Source organism: Centroberyx affinis, unplaced genomic scaffold (assembly GCF_046629955.1).
Source record: "Centroberyx affinis isolate AG114_WGS23_722 - 3 ecotype Tasmania unplaced genomic scaffold, CSIRO-AGI_Caff_v1 ptg009967l_1, whole genome shotgun sequence".
Classification (NCBI taxonomy): domain Eukaryota; kingdom Metazoa; phylum Chordata; class Actinopteri; order Beryciformes; family Berycidae; genus Centroberyx; species Centroberyx affinis.
The window spans coordinates 7,501-23,330 of record NW_027284701.1 but is presented as its reverse complement, the minus strand read 5'-3'; the positions used below and the strand labels follow the sequence as shown (position 1 = coordinate 23,330).

At 47.3% G+C, this 15,830-nt stretch overlaps 1 protein-coding gene across 1 annotated transcript in view; it reads right to left on the bottom strand.

The window, feature by feature from the left end:
* Positions 1-3,713: 3,713 nt before the first annotated feature.
* The window catches only part of LOC139640621 (cullin-associated NEDD8-dissociated protein 1-like), a gene marked incomplete at its 5' end in the record, with an annotated part of 19,613 nt that continues 7,496 nt past the window's right edge, over positions 3,714-15,830 (bottom strand). Inside the window, 9 exons of the mRNA XM_071514792.1 lie at positions 3,714-5,109; positions 6,851-6,958; positions 8,073-8,237; positions 8,909-9,078; positions 11,542-11,637; positions 12,075-12,251; positions 13,160-13,295; positions 14,261-14,404; positions 15,192-15,380. Of these exons, the coding sequence (XP_071370893.1) occupies positions 4,885-5,109; positions 6,851-6,958; positions 8,073-8,237; positions 8,909-9,078; positions 11,542-11,637; positions 12,075-12,251; positions 13,160-13,295; positions 14,261-14,404; positions 15,192-15,380 (1,410 nt within the window). The remainder of the gene's footprint in view (positions 5,110-6,850; positions 6,959-8,072; positions 8,238-8,908; positions 9,079-11,541; positions 11,638-12,074; positions 12,252-13,159; positions 13,296-14,260; positions 14,405-15,191; positions 15,381-15,830) is intronic.

Genomic DNA, 15,830 nt, shown 5'->3' with positions numbered 1-15,830 from the left:
AGAATAAACATGTTGTGGCTTACTATATACCCCAATTTTAAGATGTTGGTTAAATGTACCAGTTAACCTGTATGGCCGACTCGGCTACTGTAGAGCTAACTGCTAGGTCACATGGAGAGTAATACATAACACCGTGCATCGTATTAGCCCATATGTATATAAGAATATAACCATGGCATAGCTTATGTCGATTATAACATTCATAGTATTTCATGGAAATCCAGAAAAACAAAATAATAAAAAAAAAAAAACGGTCTCAACGGTCTTTCTGCATTTTTCTCCCGGTCACCTAAGCGTCCCAAGTGCATGATGGGATTTGCCAGACGGCACCAACAGAGACGCCCTGCAGGAGTCTGAGCCCAGCGGAGCATCATGGAGGACATGACAGAGACACTGTAAACAGCACCGATGGATACGTTACACATCTGGAAAACTTCCAGTTCAACTTCTTGCTCTCCACTTTCCACAGGATTTCTGCCCACTCAGATGTTCTCTTTGGACCGCTTCAGAACAAAGATCCGGAGGTTCTCTTTGGACCGCTTCAGAACAAAGCTCCGGAGGTTCACTTCTGCTCAGACAGAATCAGTGAGTTTTTGGCTGTTGAGAGGGAAAGAGCGATTTGGTGACATCTGTGATCCACTGTGTGTGAAACAGGTGAGCCGAGCACAAGCAGAGCTCAGGCCCACGAGGACACTCAGGCAAAATACCAAAAATGACACAGTGACATTTTGGACAGCATCCTCAGCCAGACAAGGAACAGATTTAAAGAGGAACTGAACCCCAAACCCAAATCTGTGGTGAGCCTGACACCTAATGGTGAAAAGTAGGGTACTGAACTGGCCTTCTCCTATTGGCTGGTCTTTGTGCCAGGTGATGTCACCACCTGTTGTACTCTATAGAGGATGACATCACAGGGCACAGAGACCAGCCAATAGCAGATGACCAGTTCAGTACCCTACTTTTCACCCTTAGGTGTCAGGCTTCACCACAGATTTAGGTGGGGTTCAGTGTCTCTTTAAAGACCATGAGAAACTTGCGTTCCTTTCTCTCCTTGGCCCACAGCGTTCCAAACCTTCCCAGATGAGGCCGAGCTCACCGCCGTGTGCCAGGCCGCGTCCAGGGGGAAAGCCCCGGAGACTTCCTGTCTGAAAGAGCTCAGCGACAGCCTGCCTAAACTTTTTTTTTTATTTTTTTTTATTAGAGACCGACATGGCAATGAACAGATATAGTTACAGATGTTTAGTCTCTTGTTTTTTGTTTTTTTTTCCTCCCCTCACGTCGGGTTTCCCACCCATAATCCAAGGTACATATATAGGAAATTCAAATTAAAGTAACTAAGAGCATAGCAACATAGTGATATATACATTGAGTTTCAATAGAACTTTTAGATAAAAATAAATACGCTCAATTACACAAAATTGAATGGAGTTGGGTAAACGGGAAGAGAGAAACCAAAACAAAAACAACAAAGAAATAGCCTGTGTGGACTTTACTCGCTCACCTGTGTGGCTGAAACACCTCTGATGTCAGCAGCGTCTGTTGGGACCGTCTCAGCACTTCAACCTATAAAGACGGATTCAAGGAGCACAGCAGGACAGGGTCTACTCAGCACTGGCTGGTGACATGACATGAACTGACAAGAACAAACTCTATGACCGCGTTAACTGACGGCTTCCTCCAAACAGAAAGGAGAATGGATTTCCTCCTGAAGTAGAACAGCACTGGTGTTTTCACGCCCGTGATGAGCTCAGCTGTTCAGACCCAGGCTGGGTGTGTGTGAGTGTGTTTTCTTGTGCACCGTGTGGAACAGGTTTCTGTGTGAGAGGAGTGTGTGTCACGTGTGGATGAGTAGACTCACTGATTCATTCACTGATTGCTTTTGCTACTCGTGCCTCATTATGGTGTTTCAGTTTCAACGTGAAATAAAATGAAGTGACGGCCGGTGAGTCATTTGGAACAGATTTCTTTGATAGAATAATTATGCTAAAATCATGTGTGCTAATGCGTCATTGTCCTTTTTCCAATAGATTGTTTTTGGAATTTTGCTTCAGTCTTAGTGTGCCAGTGGAGAGAATGACTGTGTGTGTGTGTGTGTGTGTGTGTGTGTGTGTGTGTGTGTGTGTGTGTGTGTGTGTGATGTTGCACAAGTGATAATATGTCAGTGGTATCATTGTGTCTCTGTGTGTAACAGTCTGGTGTGGTGACAGCAGTTTGTGCGCCATTAGGATTTTTTGGGGAACCCATTGAAGGCCTGGGACTCAAATGCACAGTCTGCTACTGGTAGCAGTAGTACTAATATTATCAGTAGTAGTACTAATATTATCAGTAGTAGTACTAATATTATCAGTAGTAGTACTAATATTATCAGTAGTAGTACTAATATTAGCAGTAGTAGTACTAATATTAGCAGTAGTAGTACAAGTGAAGTATTATGTAATTTCAATCAGGAAGACTACTTATCATTCATTCATGCTTTCTCTTTACCCAATCAGAGTTGGTGAACACTTTCCCTCTTTTTCCAGAGAACCAATCAGAGTTAGCCGTCACTTCCCTCTCTTTTTCAAAGAGCCAATCGTCTTACGGGAGTATAAACACGTCTCCTGCTCTGTTGTCCTTCTCTCAGATCTGAGCTGTATGCTGCTGTCACTCCAGTCTCTGTGCTTACCTTCGTCCCTCCTCCTCCTCCTCCTCCTCATCACCTCCAGGCTCCAGAGGAACACCCCAGGGGGGCGGGGCTTGCTGGTTCCCCAGGGGGGCGGGGCTTCCTAATTCCTACGTCTATCCCGGATGTTCTCCTAACTTCACGAATGGGAGGAGTTCTGCATGGAGCTTCCTCCAAACTTTACATCTTGTTTCATGTCATGAATAAACTTTGTCATTTGAGCGTTCAGTCTCTCCTGATTGAAACATTAGTAGTAGTACTAATATTAGCAGTAGTAGTACTATTACCAGTAGTAGTACTAATATTATCAGTAGTTGTACCAATATTAGCAGTAGTTGTACTAATATTATCAGTAGTTGTACCAATATTAGCAGTAGTTGTACTAATATTATCAGTAGTTGTACCAATATTAGCAGTAGTTGTACTAATATTAGCAGTAGCAGTACTATTAGCAGTAGTAGTATTCCTCCTGTAGTACTCTGCCCTCTGCTGGTCAGTCTGTGTGTTTCAGTCATTTCACCTCCTTCACTTCCCCTCAGCACCGTGCGCAACGAGTGGCCACTTGCAGAGCAGGGGGGCGGGGTCAGAGTAGGGGGGGGGCGGGGTCAGAGCAGGGGGGCGGAGTCAGCACAGGGGGGTGGGGTTCATTCATGAGTTCATTTCATAAATATTTCTAAATCCTCTAAATATTGTTTGTTTACTTGCATTTATATTGATCACCTGTTCGTGCGGAATTGACGGACGATCACAATGCATCCTGGGAAATATGCGCTTGTGAAGTGCGTCATCCCCTGAAGGTCCAACAGGAAGTTCACTTCAGTTCAGAGAGATGGAACCAGGACAGGAAGTGAAGGAGGGCCGGGGGAAACGACCAATGAAACGCACCGACTGTGATCCAGTCAGAGGTCAGAGGTCAGGACTCTCTAAACACTACCCCTCCCCCCCTCCCCCCCTCCCCCCGTGAACTGGACCTGTTGGACCTGTACCTGGAGGCAGACCTGGACTCGGTCCTGGATCTCACACAGAGAAACAAATGAATGAAGAGTCAGAGTATGAAGGCAGGCAGAAATGGACCTCTTTATTTATTGGGCGATAAACAACAGTGGATTGTCCTGACCAGACCAGACCAGACCAGTCTGAACCAGATTAAACCTGACTGAACCAGACCAGACCAGTCTGAACCAGATTAAACCAGACCAGACCAGTCTGAACCAGATTAAACCAGTCTGAACCAGATGAAACCGGTCTGAAACAGTCTAAACCGGTCTGAACCAGTTCAGGCCGACAGGAACAAGTAACGCAATTCATCAGTCACTTCCTGTCTCCAACACGCCCGGCATTATGGGTAATGTAAGCTAATATTATACCATGTTACCATAGCAACAGCCATACAGATCTGGCATCATCCAGTCAGGTCTGGTCAGATGGGAGCTGGACCAATAGTCTCCCTCCCTCCCTCCCTTCCTTCCTTCCTTCCTCCCTTCCTCCCTAGGAGTGAAGGGAGCGAGGGCGGGACTATTGATCTGGTCCCAGGGAACAAAGAAGCTGATTGGTCCACAAACAGTAAAACCCCGCCCACCCCGTCATCCCAAGCATCCTATTGGTTGCCTACACCAGTTGAACAGAGCAAGCCCTTCTCCCATTGGCTGCCAGAACTCAGGCAGGCCGTTTTCCATTGGTCAGTTTGATCTCACGCCAACTGTCAGTCACTCAGCAGCGGCCAATCAGGTTACAGTACCTGTGGAACTTTCTGGAATTAGAAAAAAAAACAAAAAAAACAAACAAAATAAAAAAAAAATAAAATAAAAAACAACAAACCCCAAAAAGAATAAAAAAAGAGGAACGATGATGAACAGGAAGATCAGCCAATCAGCTGGCCTCGCTAGAAAAACAAACAGGAAGTGGGAGGAGCTTCCAAGCCTCAGAATGGAATTTTTCTGGAATTTTATTTTTTTGTTCCGTTTTTGTCCTTTTTGTCCGTGTGTGTGTTCCTGTCTCCTCCGACTGCTGACTCAGTGCAATGCATCATGGGAACGATCGATCGCTAGGAGAGGGTGTGTGACTACAGATGTGTGTGTGTGTGTGTGTGTGTGTGTGTGTGTGTGTGTGTGTGTGTGCGCGTGTGTGTGTGTGTGTCTGCGTCCTGTTGTCATGGATACATGCTGCAGGGTAGCGCTCCAGCAGCGGTGGTGCCGTGTTGCATCATGGGAAGTGTAGTCTTCTTAGCTGGTGTCCATGGACTCCATGTTGGCGGAGCTGGAGTCCCTCTGGATGGAGTCAAAGATGGCCGCCAGCTCCTGATTGGACGAGATCTGGGACTGGAACTCTGACATCAGCGGGGACTTCTCGGCCTCGGGGATCGTCAGCAACGCAACGACCGCTCGCATCGCAGAGCGCTTCAACTCATCCTGCTTCTCAAACTCCTGCTTCACTGAGTTAGCCTTCACCTGAGAGACAGACAGGCAGGGGGAGAGACAGGCAGGGGGAGAGAGACAGGCAGGGAGAGAGAGAGAGACAGGCAGGGAGGGAGACAGACAGGCAGGGAGAGAGAGAGAGAGAGACAGACAGGCAGAGAGACAGACAGGCAGAGAGACAGAGAGAGAGAGAGACAGGCAGGGAGAGAGACAGGCAGAAAGACAGACAGGCAGAGAGAGAGAGAGAGAGGCAGGCAGGGAGGGAGACAGACAGGCAGGGAGAGAGACAGACAGGCAGGGAGAGAGACAGACAGGCAGGGAGAGAGACAGGCAGGGAGAGAGAGAGAGACAAGCAGGGAGAGAGAGAGACAGGCCGAGAGACAGACAGGCAGGCAGAGAGACAGACAGGCAAGGAGAGAGACAGACAGAGAGAGAGAGAGACAGAGAGACAGAGAGAGAGACAGAGAGACAGAGAGAGACAGACAGGCAGAGAGACAGACAGGCAAGGAGAGAGACAGACAGAGAGAGAGAGAGACAGAGAGACAGAGAGAGACAGACAGGCAGAGAGACAGAGAGACAGACAGGCAGAGAGAGAGACAGAGAGACAGACAGGCAGAGAGAGAGAGACAGACAGGCAGAGACAGGCAGAGAGAGAGAGAGAGAGACAGGCAGAGAGAGACAGACAGGCAGACATACAGGCAGAGAGACAGACAGGTAGAGAGAGACAGACAGACAGGCAGAGAGAGAGACAGACAGGCAGAGAGAGAGACAGAAAGGCAGGGGGACAAAGAGAGACAGACAGAGAGAAAGACAGGTGGTTAGACTACAGTTCAGATCAAACTCCAGCTTCAATGTGTTCGCCTTCAGCTGGAGAGACAAACTGTGTGTGTGTGTGTACCTTGGTGGTGCACGTGGTTCTCTCTGTGTGTGTGTGTGTGTGTGTACCTTGGTGGTGCACGTGGTTCTCTGTGTGTGTGTGTGTGTGTGTGTGTGTGTGTGTGTGTGTGTGTGTGTGTACCTTGGTGGTGCACGTGGTTCTCTCTGTGTGTGTGTGTACCTTGGTGGTGCACGTGGCTCTCTGTGTGTGTGTGTGTGTGTGTGTACCTTGGTGGTGCACGTGGCTCTCTCTGTGTGTGTGTGTGTGTGTGTGTGTGTGTGTGTACCTTGGTGGTGCACGTGGCTCTCTCTCTGTGTGTGTGTGTACCTTGGTGGTGCACGTGGCTCTCTCTGTGTGTGTGTGTGTACCTTGGTGGTGCACGTGGCTCTCTCTGTGTGTGTGTGTGTGTGTACCTTGGTGGTGCACGTGGCGCTCTCTCTCTCTGTGTGTGTGTGTGTGTGTACCTTGGTGGTGCACGTGGCTCTCTCTGTGTGTGTGTGTGTGTACCTTGGTGGTGCACGTGGCTCTCTCTGTGTGTGTGTGTGTGTGTGTGTACCTTGGTGGTGCACGTGGCTCTCTCTGTGTGTGTGTGTGTGTACCTTGGTGGTGCACGTGGCTCTCTCTGTGTGTGTGTGTGTGTATGTGTACCTTGGTGGTGCACGTGGCTCTCTCTCTGTGTGTGTGTGTGTGTGTGTGTGTACCTTGGTGGTGCACGTGGCTCTCTCTGTGTGTGTGTGTGTGTGTGTGTACCTTGGTGGTGCACGTGGCTCTCTCTGTGTGTGTGTGTGTGTGTGTGTACCTTGGTGGTGCACGTGGCTCTCTCTGTGTGTGTGTGTGTGTGTGTGTACCTTGGTGGTGCACGTGGCTCTCTCTGTGTGTGTGTGTGTGTGTGTGTACCTTGGTGGTGCACGTGGCTCTGAGCGGCTCCACCAGGCGGTCCAGTCTCTGCAGGACTGCACTGGGACAGAGAGACGACAGTCTGGCCAGCATCAGGAAGGTCAGCATCTGCAGCACAACACGCCATGAGCTCACAGCTGTTTGTTTCTTTACCATGTTCTTAACATGTATTTAACATGTAGTTAACGTGTTTTTAGCGTGATGTCATATTGAAGTCATAGTGGTCGCTCAGGCTCTTCCAGCTCTTCTGTGGTGTGTTCATCATGATCTTAGCATGTGTTTAGTGTTGTAGCGTGTTTTCAGACATGTTACCGCATTTAACATGTTTTTAACATGTTGTCAGACCTTGATGTCGTAGAGGTCCTTCAGGCCGTCCTCTACCTGTGTTTTTAGCGTGTTTAACATGTTTTTAGCGTGTTTTCAGACTTGATGACGTAGAGGTCCTTTAAGCTGTCCTCTACCTGTGTTTTTAGTATGTTTCACATGTCTTTAACGAGTTTAACATGTTTTTAACATGTTTTCAACATGTTTTCAGACCTTGATGTGTAGAGGTCCTTCAGGCTGTCCTCTACCTGTGTTTTTACTATGTTTAGCACGTCTTTACCACGTTTAACATGTCTTTATCAAGTTTAACATGTTTTTAACATGTTGTCAGACCTGGATGTTGTAGAGGTCCTTCAAGCCGTCCTCTACCTGTGTTTTTAGTTTGTTTCACATGTTTTTAGCGTGTTGTCAGAGCTTGATGTCATAGTAGTCCTTTAAGATGTCCTCTACCTGTGTTTTTAGTATGTTTAACATGTCTTTGCCACGTTTAACATGTTTTTAACATGTTGTCAGACCTTGATGTCGTAGAGGTCCTTCAGGCCGTCCTCTACCTGTGTTTTTAGCGTGTTGAACATGTTTTTAGCGTGTTTGACATGTTTTTAGTGTGTTTTCAGACCTTGATGTCATAGTGGTCCTTCAGGCCGTCCTCTACCTGTGTTTTTAGCGTGTTTGACATGTTTTTAGCGTGTTTTCAGACCTTGATGTGTAGAGGTCCTTCAGGCCGTCCTCTACCTGTGTTTTTACTATGTTTAACACGTCTTTACCACGTTTAACATGTCTATATCACGTTTAACATGTTTTTAACATGTTGTCAGACCTGGATGTTGTAGAGGTCCTTCAAGCCGTCCTCTACCTGTGTTTTTAGCGTGTTTGACATGTTTTTAGCGTGTTTCCAGACCTTGATGTCGTAGTGGTCCTTCAGGCCGTCCTCCACATGGTTGAGGAAGATGAAGATGTCGAGCCGGTCCAGGCAGCTGTCCAGCAGAGTGTACATGCACTCAAACGCCGCCTTCCTCAGGTCCAGACCGTCATCCACTGTGTGTTTGAACGGACCCATCTCCACCTGAGAGACAGACAGGCAGACAGACAGGTGGACAGACAGACAGGTGGAGAGACAGACAGGTAGGTGGAGAGAAAGACAGGTGGAGAGACAGGCAGGTAGAGGCAGGCAGGTGGAGAGAGACAGACAGGTGGAGAGACAGACAGGTGGGAGACAGACAGGTGAGACAGACAGGTAGAGAGAGACAGGTAGAGAGACAGACAGGTGGAGAGACAGACAGGTAGAGAGAGAGACAACATTATAGTACAACAACTAACTAGCTGCCAGCTCTTCCTCAGGCAGATCCAGATACTGTGTTTAGAAGTATTAGTACTACTAGATGAATACACATCAGTACTAGGTAAACAGAAGTATTTAAATCACTTTACAAATACATGTCAGTATATATCAGTATCTACTGTAGATGTGTCTTTATTGTCATGTCATATATTTGTGTAAATATATTTCTAGATATTTTAAGGTTATACATAATACTAGTACTACTGTTACTACTACTACAAATGCAAGTACTACTACTGCTGGTACTGTATTATTACATCTGCTACTACAGCTACTACTACCATTACAACAGCTGATACTACTACTACTTTTTAAAATATTGTGTAACACACACAGTTAATTCAGAAAATCTATATGTATATGTATATTTATATTTCTGTGTATTTGTTGCTCACCTCTCGGATCAGCTCCTTCCTGACTTTGGTCTCGTTGTACAGGTGAGGCAGGACCGAGTCCAGCAGCTCCCGGATCAGACTGGGCTTATTATGGGCTGCGGAGTTGAACGTTACCAAGGCGACGCGACGCACGTTCAGGTCCGGGTCCTCCAGAGTCTTCAGGAAGTCACCTGGCAAAGCGGCCAATCAGAGAGGGGTATTAGAGGGGGGGGGCAAACAAACAGTCGCTCCGTATGGTTTTGGTCACATGATGCAGGTTGAGGATTCAGAGGCTGTGATTGGTCAGGAGCAGTGTCGGGGGTAACGCGTTATGTAATATTATTAATTATCTGAGTAATGGAGTAGTGTAAGGAGTTACTGTTTTAAATCAAGTAATACATTACAGTTACTTTTGTCAGTACTGTAATAATATTACTGATCAGCAGCTGAAGCTCCTCGCTCGCTCCATCCCGCTCATTTTTTAAATGTTTAAAATGCACCAGAAGCATAACATCAAGTTATGAGCTTTGTTTTATATGTTTTATATACAGTAAACTTCAAGCTGTCATCGATGAACCGGAACCGGAAAACACTGTATATCTATAATACTGTGACACCGAGACGTTTGATTTTCTCCGGGTTTAGTCCTCCAGCTGTAAAAATGTCTCCGCCGGCTGTGAAACCTTCTGGAAGCTGTCAGATGCTGTGAGACAGATCCTGACCCGCCGGGTGCAGAGGGAAGTCAGGAAGACGCTGGGCCTCATCCACCAACCGTTCAGAGGACATTTCTTCTTAAAACCCACTTATGCAGTTTTCACGAAGATTCTGACATTCAATGTTTTCTTATTTGGGATTTGTTCTTAAGAACAGAATCTACACACTCAAGAGCCACTGACGCACATTTGAGTGCTGACATGTTTGTGGTTATTGCGTTTCCTTCAATTCTACAGTTGTATAATATTATAGGATTTAAATTACAATAATATTTTTATCATTTATAATATTTTTTAATAATTATTTTCATTATTTTACAAAGTATTATGGTCTTTTAAAATGAACAAACACTACGCTAACACTTCAATTAATATCAATGATGTTAATTGGGATCCCATGCACGTTTTTTTTCTGTTATTTTATATCCACTGAGCTGCTAAACATGACAGCTGGTCTGTGTTCACTTCCTGCAGCAGAACCTCAGCTTCAGAACTACTGAAGTTTATTTTACGTTTGGAGTCCGGTGCTCCACCTCTGTAGACTTTTGTTTGGGCATTCTTGACTTCTCTCAACTTTTCAATTTCTGTGTGATTTCTGTGTGCACACGGCCCTGCGGTCTCACGCCCTTTTATGGGGATTGGCGGGGCGTTTACCTATATGCTAATTAGGATCACCTGGCACGCGCTTTCAGTTTACGAGACAATGGGATTCATCATTATAAGAACACAGGTGCGAACAGTTCTGCGGTTTAAGAACATGTCATGAATCTGACGTAGACTTTTCTTAGGACCTTTCTCAAGAACAAATTTAAGAAAAAACGTAGGAAGATATTGCTGAATGAGGCCGAACGTGAGCTGAAGTCTTCTGGTGGAAATCTCTTGTTCTCGCTGATAAAACAAGACAGAAGATCAGCTTCACTCACAGCAGGACCTTCCTGCTCTCACCGCCACAGAGGCCGAAGAGTCTGGAGGAGGACCGACCGGGTCCAGAGACCGACCGGGTCCAGAGACCGACCGGGTCCAGAGACTTTGATCCATATGAGTCTGGAGACTGTTATTGTCTGATCTTATTACTGTGGGCTGAAGCTCTGGAGGTTTGTATGGATTTTGAAAGCTGATCGTTGTTTTGTTGTCAGACTGTGAATGTTGACGCTGAAGTGAGGAGACCCTGAGTCGCCCTGCCATGTGTCTGGTACCAAATTAAAGGGAAAGTTGTTGTTTTTTTACATGGAAAAACTTGTGATTGTCAGATTCTATTTATTTCTGAGTCACAGCTGTTTGTCTGCAGTGAGCAAGAAAACGCAGCAACATTCAGTCTGCTGGGTCTGGAGGGTTCAAATGTTTTATGTTTCCAGAGCTCACTGTGAGCTTGTAGGCATCATGCTACTTAATCCTCATTTAGGAACTTTATTCTATTTACTCATTTATTGTTTGTTTACATTTGCTGCAAATCATAAGTTCTTAATTAGGAGTGAAGAGGTTGTTTTATCTCTTTGAATAAAGACTTAAAGACATTATTTCAGCACCGTACCACCGGTTGGACTAATCTGCATAATTGCCTTGAGTGAAAGTGCTAAATATAACTAGTAATATAACTAGTAATATAGCTAGTTATCATATATAGAAAGTAATGAAGTAACTTAATCACACTATTTTTAATAATATATAATATGTATGTAAGTAATATGTAATAAATAATATATTACATTTTGAAAGTAACTTCCCCAACACTGGTCAGGAGTGAGGATGAGCTGCTATACCTGTGTGTCTGTGTGTGTGTGTGTGTGTGTGTGTGTGTGTGTGTGTTTCTCTGTGTGTGTGTGTGTGTGTGTGTGTTTCTCTGTGTGTGTGTGTGTGTGTGTGTGTGTGTGTGTGTGTGTGTGTGTGTGTGTGTGTGTGTGTGTGTGTGTGTGTGTGTGTGTGTGTGTGTGTGTGTGTTACCTATACAGTTCTTCAGCAGTGGGTCGATGGGCTGTGGCTGGTCTGAGATGGTGAACTTTACCGCCGTGACCACCGAACTCCTGGCATAGGACGAACCTACACACACACACACACACACACACACAGAAAGACACAGACACACACACAGACACACACACACACACACAGAAAGACACACACACACACACACACACAGAGACACACAGAGACACACACACACACAGACAGACAGACAGACAGACAGACAGACAGACACACACACACACACACAGAAAGAGAGATCTATCAGATTCAGTCTCATATTAGATGTTTGACATATTGAAACCTCATCCTGATCGATCAATATTTCAAAATTCACAGATCAATCAGCAGGCAGACTGGAGCAGATTTATAGATACATGTATAGATTGATATTTATTGATTAGCTGATAGTAAATAGGCGTTTACGGATCAGTTTTCAGGATCAGTTCAATTATAGATGTATTGATCAGTATTGATTACCTGACAGCAGGGTATTGATCAGTATTGATTACCTGACAGCAGGTAGCCCTTGAGGCGGGGCAGCAGGGTCTCGGGGTCGATCAGGGTCAGCTTGCCCAGACACTCTGCGACCACGTTCCTGGTTCCCTCCTCCTGACACTCACAGTGCTTCAGCAGCAGAGACCAGACCGACTCCACATAGGGCTTCAGACCAGAGACTGAGGCCGAGCCTGCGCACACACACACACACACACACACACACACACATTAACTCATTAATTAAGTAAACAAGGCAACAGTAAACATGTGGTCTGTCTGGGCCAATCAGGAGCCAGAGTGTCTCCTGGTGGTCCCGCCTGTCAGCCAGGTCTGAGCTGTCTCACAGAGATCTGATCTCTGAATCTGGATCGTTCCTTCAGGTCTGAGCTGTCTCACAGAGATCTGATGTCTGAATCTGGATCGTTCCTTCAGGTCTGACCTGTCACACAGAGATCTGATGTCTGAATCTGGATCGTTCCTTCAGGTCTGAGCTGTCTCACAGAGATCTGATGTCTGAATCTGGATCGTTCCTTCAGGTCTGAGCTGTCTCACAGAGATCTGATGTCTGAATCTGGATCGTTCCTTCAGGTCTGAGCTGTCTCACAGAGATCTGATGTCTGAATCTGGATCGTTCCTTCAGGTCTGAGCTGTCTCACAGAGATCTGATGTCTGAATCTGGATCGTTCCTTCAGGTCTGAGCTGTCTCACAGAGATCTGATGTCTGAATCTGGATCGTTCCTTCAGGTCTGAGCTGTCTCACAGAGATCTGATGTCTGAATCTGGATCGTTCCTTCAGGTCTGAGCTGTCTCACAGAGATCTGATGTCTGAATCTGGATCGTTCCTTCAGGTCTGAGCTGTCTCACAGAGATCTGATGTCTGAATCTGGATCGTTCCTTCAGGTCTGACTTGAGTGTCGCAGGTCCATCTGAGGACCCGAAGGACTTTACTGATCTTCTATTCATTTCCATTCATGCTGCCTGATCGGCTCGTTAGCTGTTAGCTCGTTAAAACGACCCAACGGCATGAAGGTGAAACCCCACCCCACCCCCCCACCCCCCCCACACACACACACACACACACACACACACACACACACACCGATGATCTCCTTCAGTGAGTGGAGCAGCAGGTACTGGCGCTTGGAGGAGGAAATCTCCTGCAGGACGAAGGGAAGATACTCCGGAAGATTCCCCACCGCTATACTGCCAAGAGCATAGGAGGCTGCTGACTTCACCTGAGAGACAGACAGGCAGACAGACAGGCAGGTGGAGAGAGACAGGTGGAGACAGACAGGAGAGACAGACAGGTAGACAGACAGGAGAGAGAGACAGGTAGAGACAGACAGGAGAGAGAGACAGGTGGAGAGAGAGACAGGTGGAGAGAGACAGGCGGAGAGAGACAGGAGAGACAGACAGGTAGACAGACAGGAGAGAGAGACAGGTGGAGAGAGACAGGTAGAGACAGACAGGTAGAAACAGACAGGTGGAGAGACAGACAGAAAGAGACAGACAGACAAGTAGAGAGAGAGACAGGTCAGTATCAACCAACACATGTTTGATACAAAGGAAAATATCACGATATTCACAAAATATTGCAATATTCAATTATCAAATATCGGCCAAAGCCTACAGGTAGTCAGACAGACAGGTAGTCAGACAGACAGACAGGTGGTCAGACAGACAGACAGGTGGTCAGTCAGACAGGTAGTCACACAGACAGACAGGTGGTCAGACAGACAGACAGACAGACAGACAGGTGGTCAGACAGACAGGTAGTCAGACAGACAGGTGGCCAGACAGACAGACAGACAGGTGGTCAGACAGACAGACAGGTGGTCAGACAGACAAGTAGTCAGACAGACAGGTGGTCAGACAGACAGACAGACAGACAGGTGGTCAGACAGACAGACAGGTGGTCAGACAGACAGGTAGTCAGACAGACAGGTAGTCAGACAGACAGACAGGTGGTCAGACAGACAGGTAGTCAGACAGACAGGTGGTCAGACAGACAGACAGGTGGTCAGACAGACAGACAGACAGGTGGTCAGACAGACAGACAGACAGGTGGTCAGACAGACAGACAGGTGGTCAGACAGACAGGTAGTCAGACAGACAGGTGGTCAGACAGACAGACAGGTGGTCAGACAGACAGACAGACAGGTGGTCAGACAGACAGGTAGTCAGTCAGACAGACAGGTACCTCTTCACTGGAGGAGGAGAAGGCGTCCAGGATGACGGTCTTGAGTTCTGGTTGGCTGCTCAGATCCACATGGTGTCCCACCTCGCCCAATGAGAGCAGAGCGAGCAGCCGGATGGAGTCTGTGGAGCGGCTGTTCTTCACGTCCTATTGGTCACAGAGACGACACACTGACAGAAGGCCCGCCCCCTCCACCAATCACAGGCTGAGGAGGCTGCTGTGACTCCTGCTGAGCCAATCAGGGTCTCCCTCTGCTAGGACCCGCTCCATCCCTTCCTCCATCTCTCCCTCCCTCCCTCCCTCCCTCCTCCTCCTCCTCTCCCTCCTTCTCTCCCTCCCTCCATCTCTCCTCTCATCCATCTCTCCCTCTCCTTCTCTCCCTCCCTCCATCTCTCCTCTCATCCATCTCTCCCTCTCCTTCTCTCCCTCCCTCACTCCTTCTCTCCCTCCCTCCCTCCATCTCTCCTCTCATCCATCTCTCCCTCCCTCCTCATCCATCCCTCCTTCTCTCCCTCCCTCCCTCACTCCTTCCCTCCTTCTCTCCCTCCCTCCTCATCCATCCCTCCTTCTCTCCCTCCCTCCCTCACTCCTTCCCTCCACTCCATCCATCTCTCCCTCACTCCATCCCTCCTTCTCTCCATTCATCTCTCCCTCCTTCCATCTTCCTCTTCCTCCATCTCTCTCATCCCTCCCTCTCTATCTCTCCCTCCATCTCTCCCTCTGTCCATCCTTCTCTCCCTCCCTTCATCCCTCCCCTCTTCTCTCATCCATCCCTCCTTCTCTCCCTCCCTCCCTCCAAATCAATGTCATCTTGGACACATCATTCCCTGAAGTTTCATCCCATCAGCAGCGTTGGAGATATTGTGCAGACAGACAAGACAGACAGGCAGACAGACACACAGACAGACAGACAGGCAGGCAGACAGACAGGTACCTGTATGAACTGTCCCACCACAGCCGGCCCCTCGGTGGGACAGGCTCTGGTCAGGGCGGCGACACACTTGGCGATGGAGCAGTACGCCTGTTTGTGCGGCAGAGCGGCACTCTGGGAGTAAACCGGTCCGGTCAGCATCCTCAGCAGGTCCATGTAGCCCAGACCAGGTGTGTCTGTGGCCACCAGGGCCTGCACACACACGCACACGCACACACACACACACACACACACACGCACACACACACACACACACACACACACACACACACACACACACACAGACACACACACACACACACACACACACAGTTAGCATGCTAATATAACCTGCAGGTTTCAGAGACAGATTTAAAGGAGGGGTTTCATTTGCTTTTTTAGTAATTTCATATAATTACCTGATGACTATAAAATACATCTGTTAAGTTTTTTTCAGTAAAAATATTTAGTTCTAGCTTTAGCTGTTCACTTCCCACTGTTTGTTTCCCACCAGCCTCTGAACCCATCGTCTATCGGTCTGATCGATTAGACTCTGGGGTCCGATCAGCGACTTGAGACGTGAGAACGGAGTCTGAGTGGAGAGACGAGTCTCATATGCAGATTTCTGTTTATAGAGATTAGCCCAAATGTCGTCCGGACCTA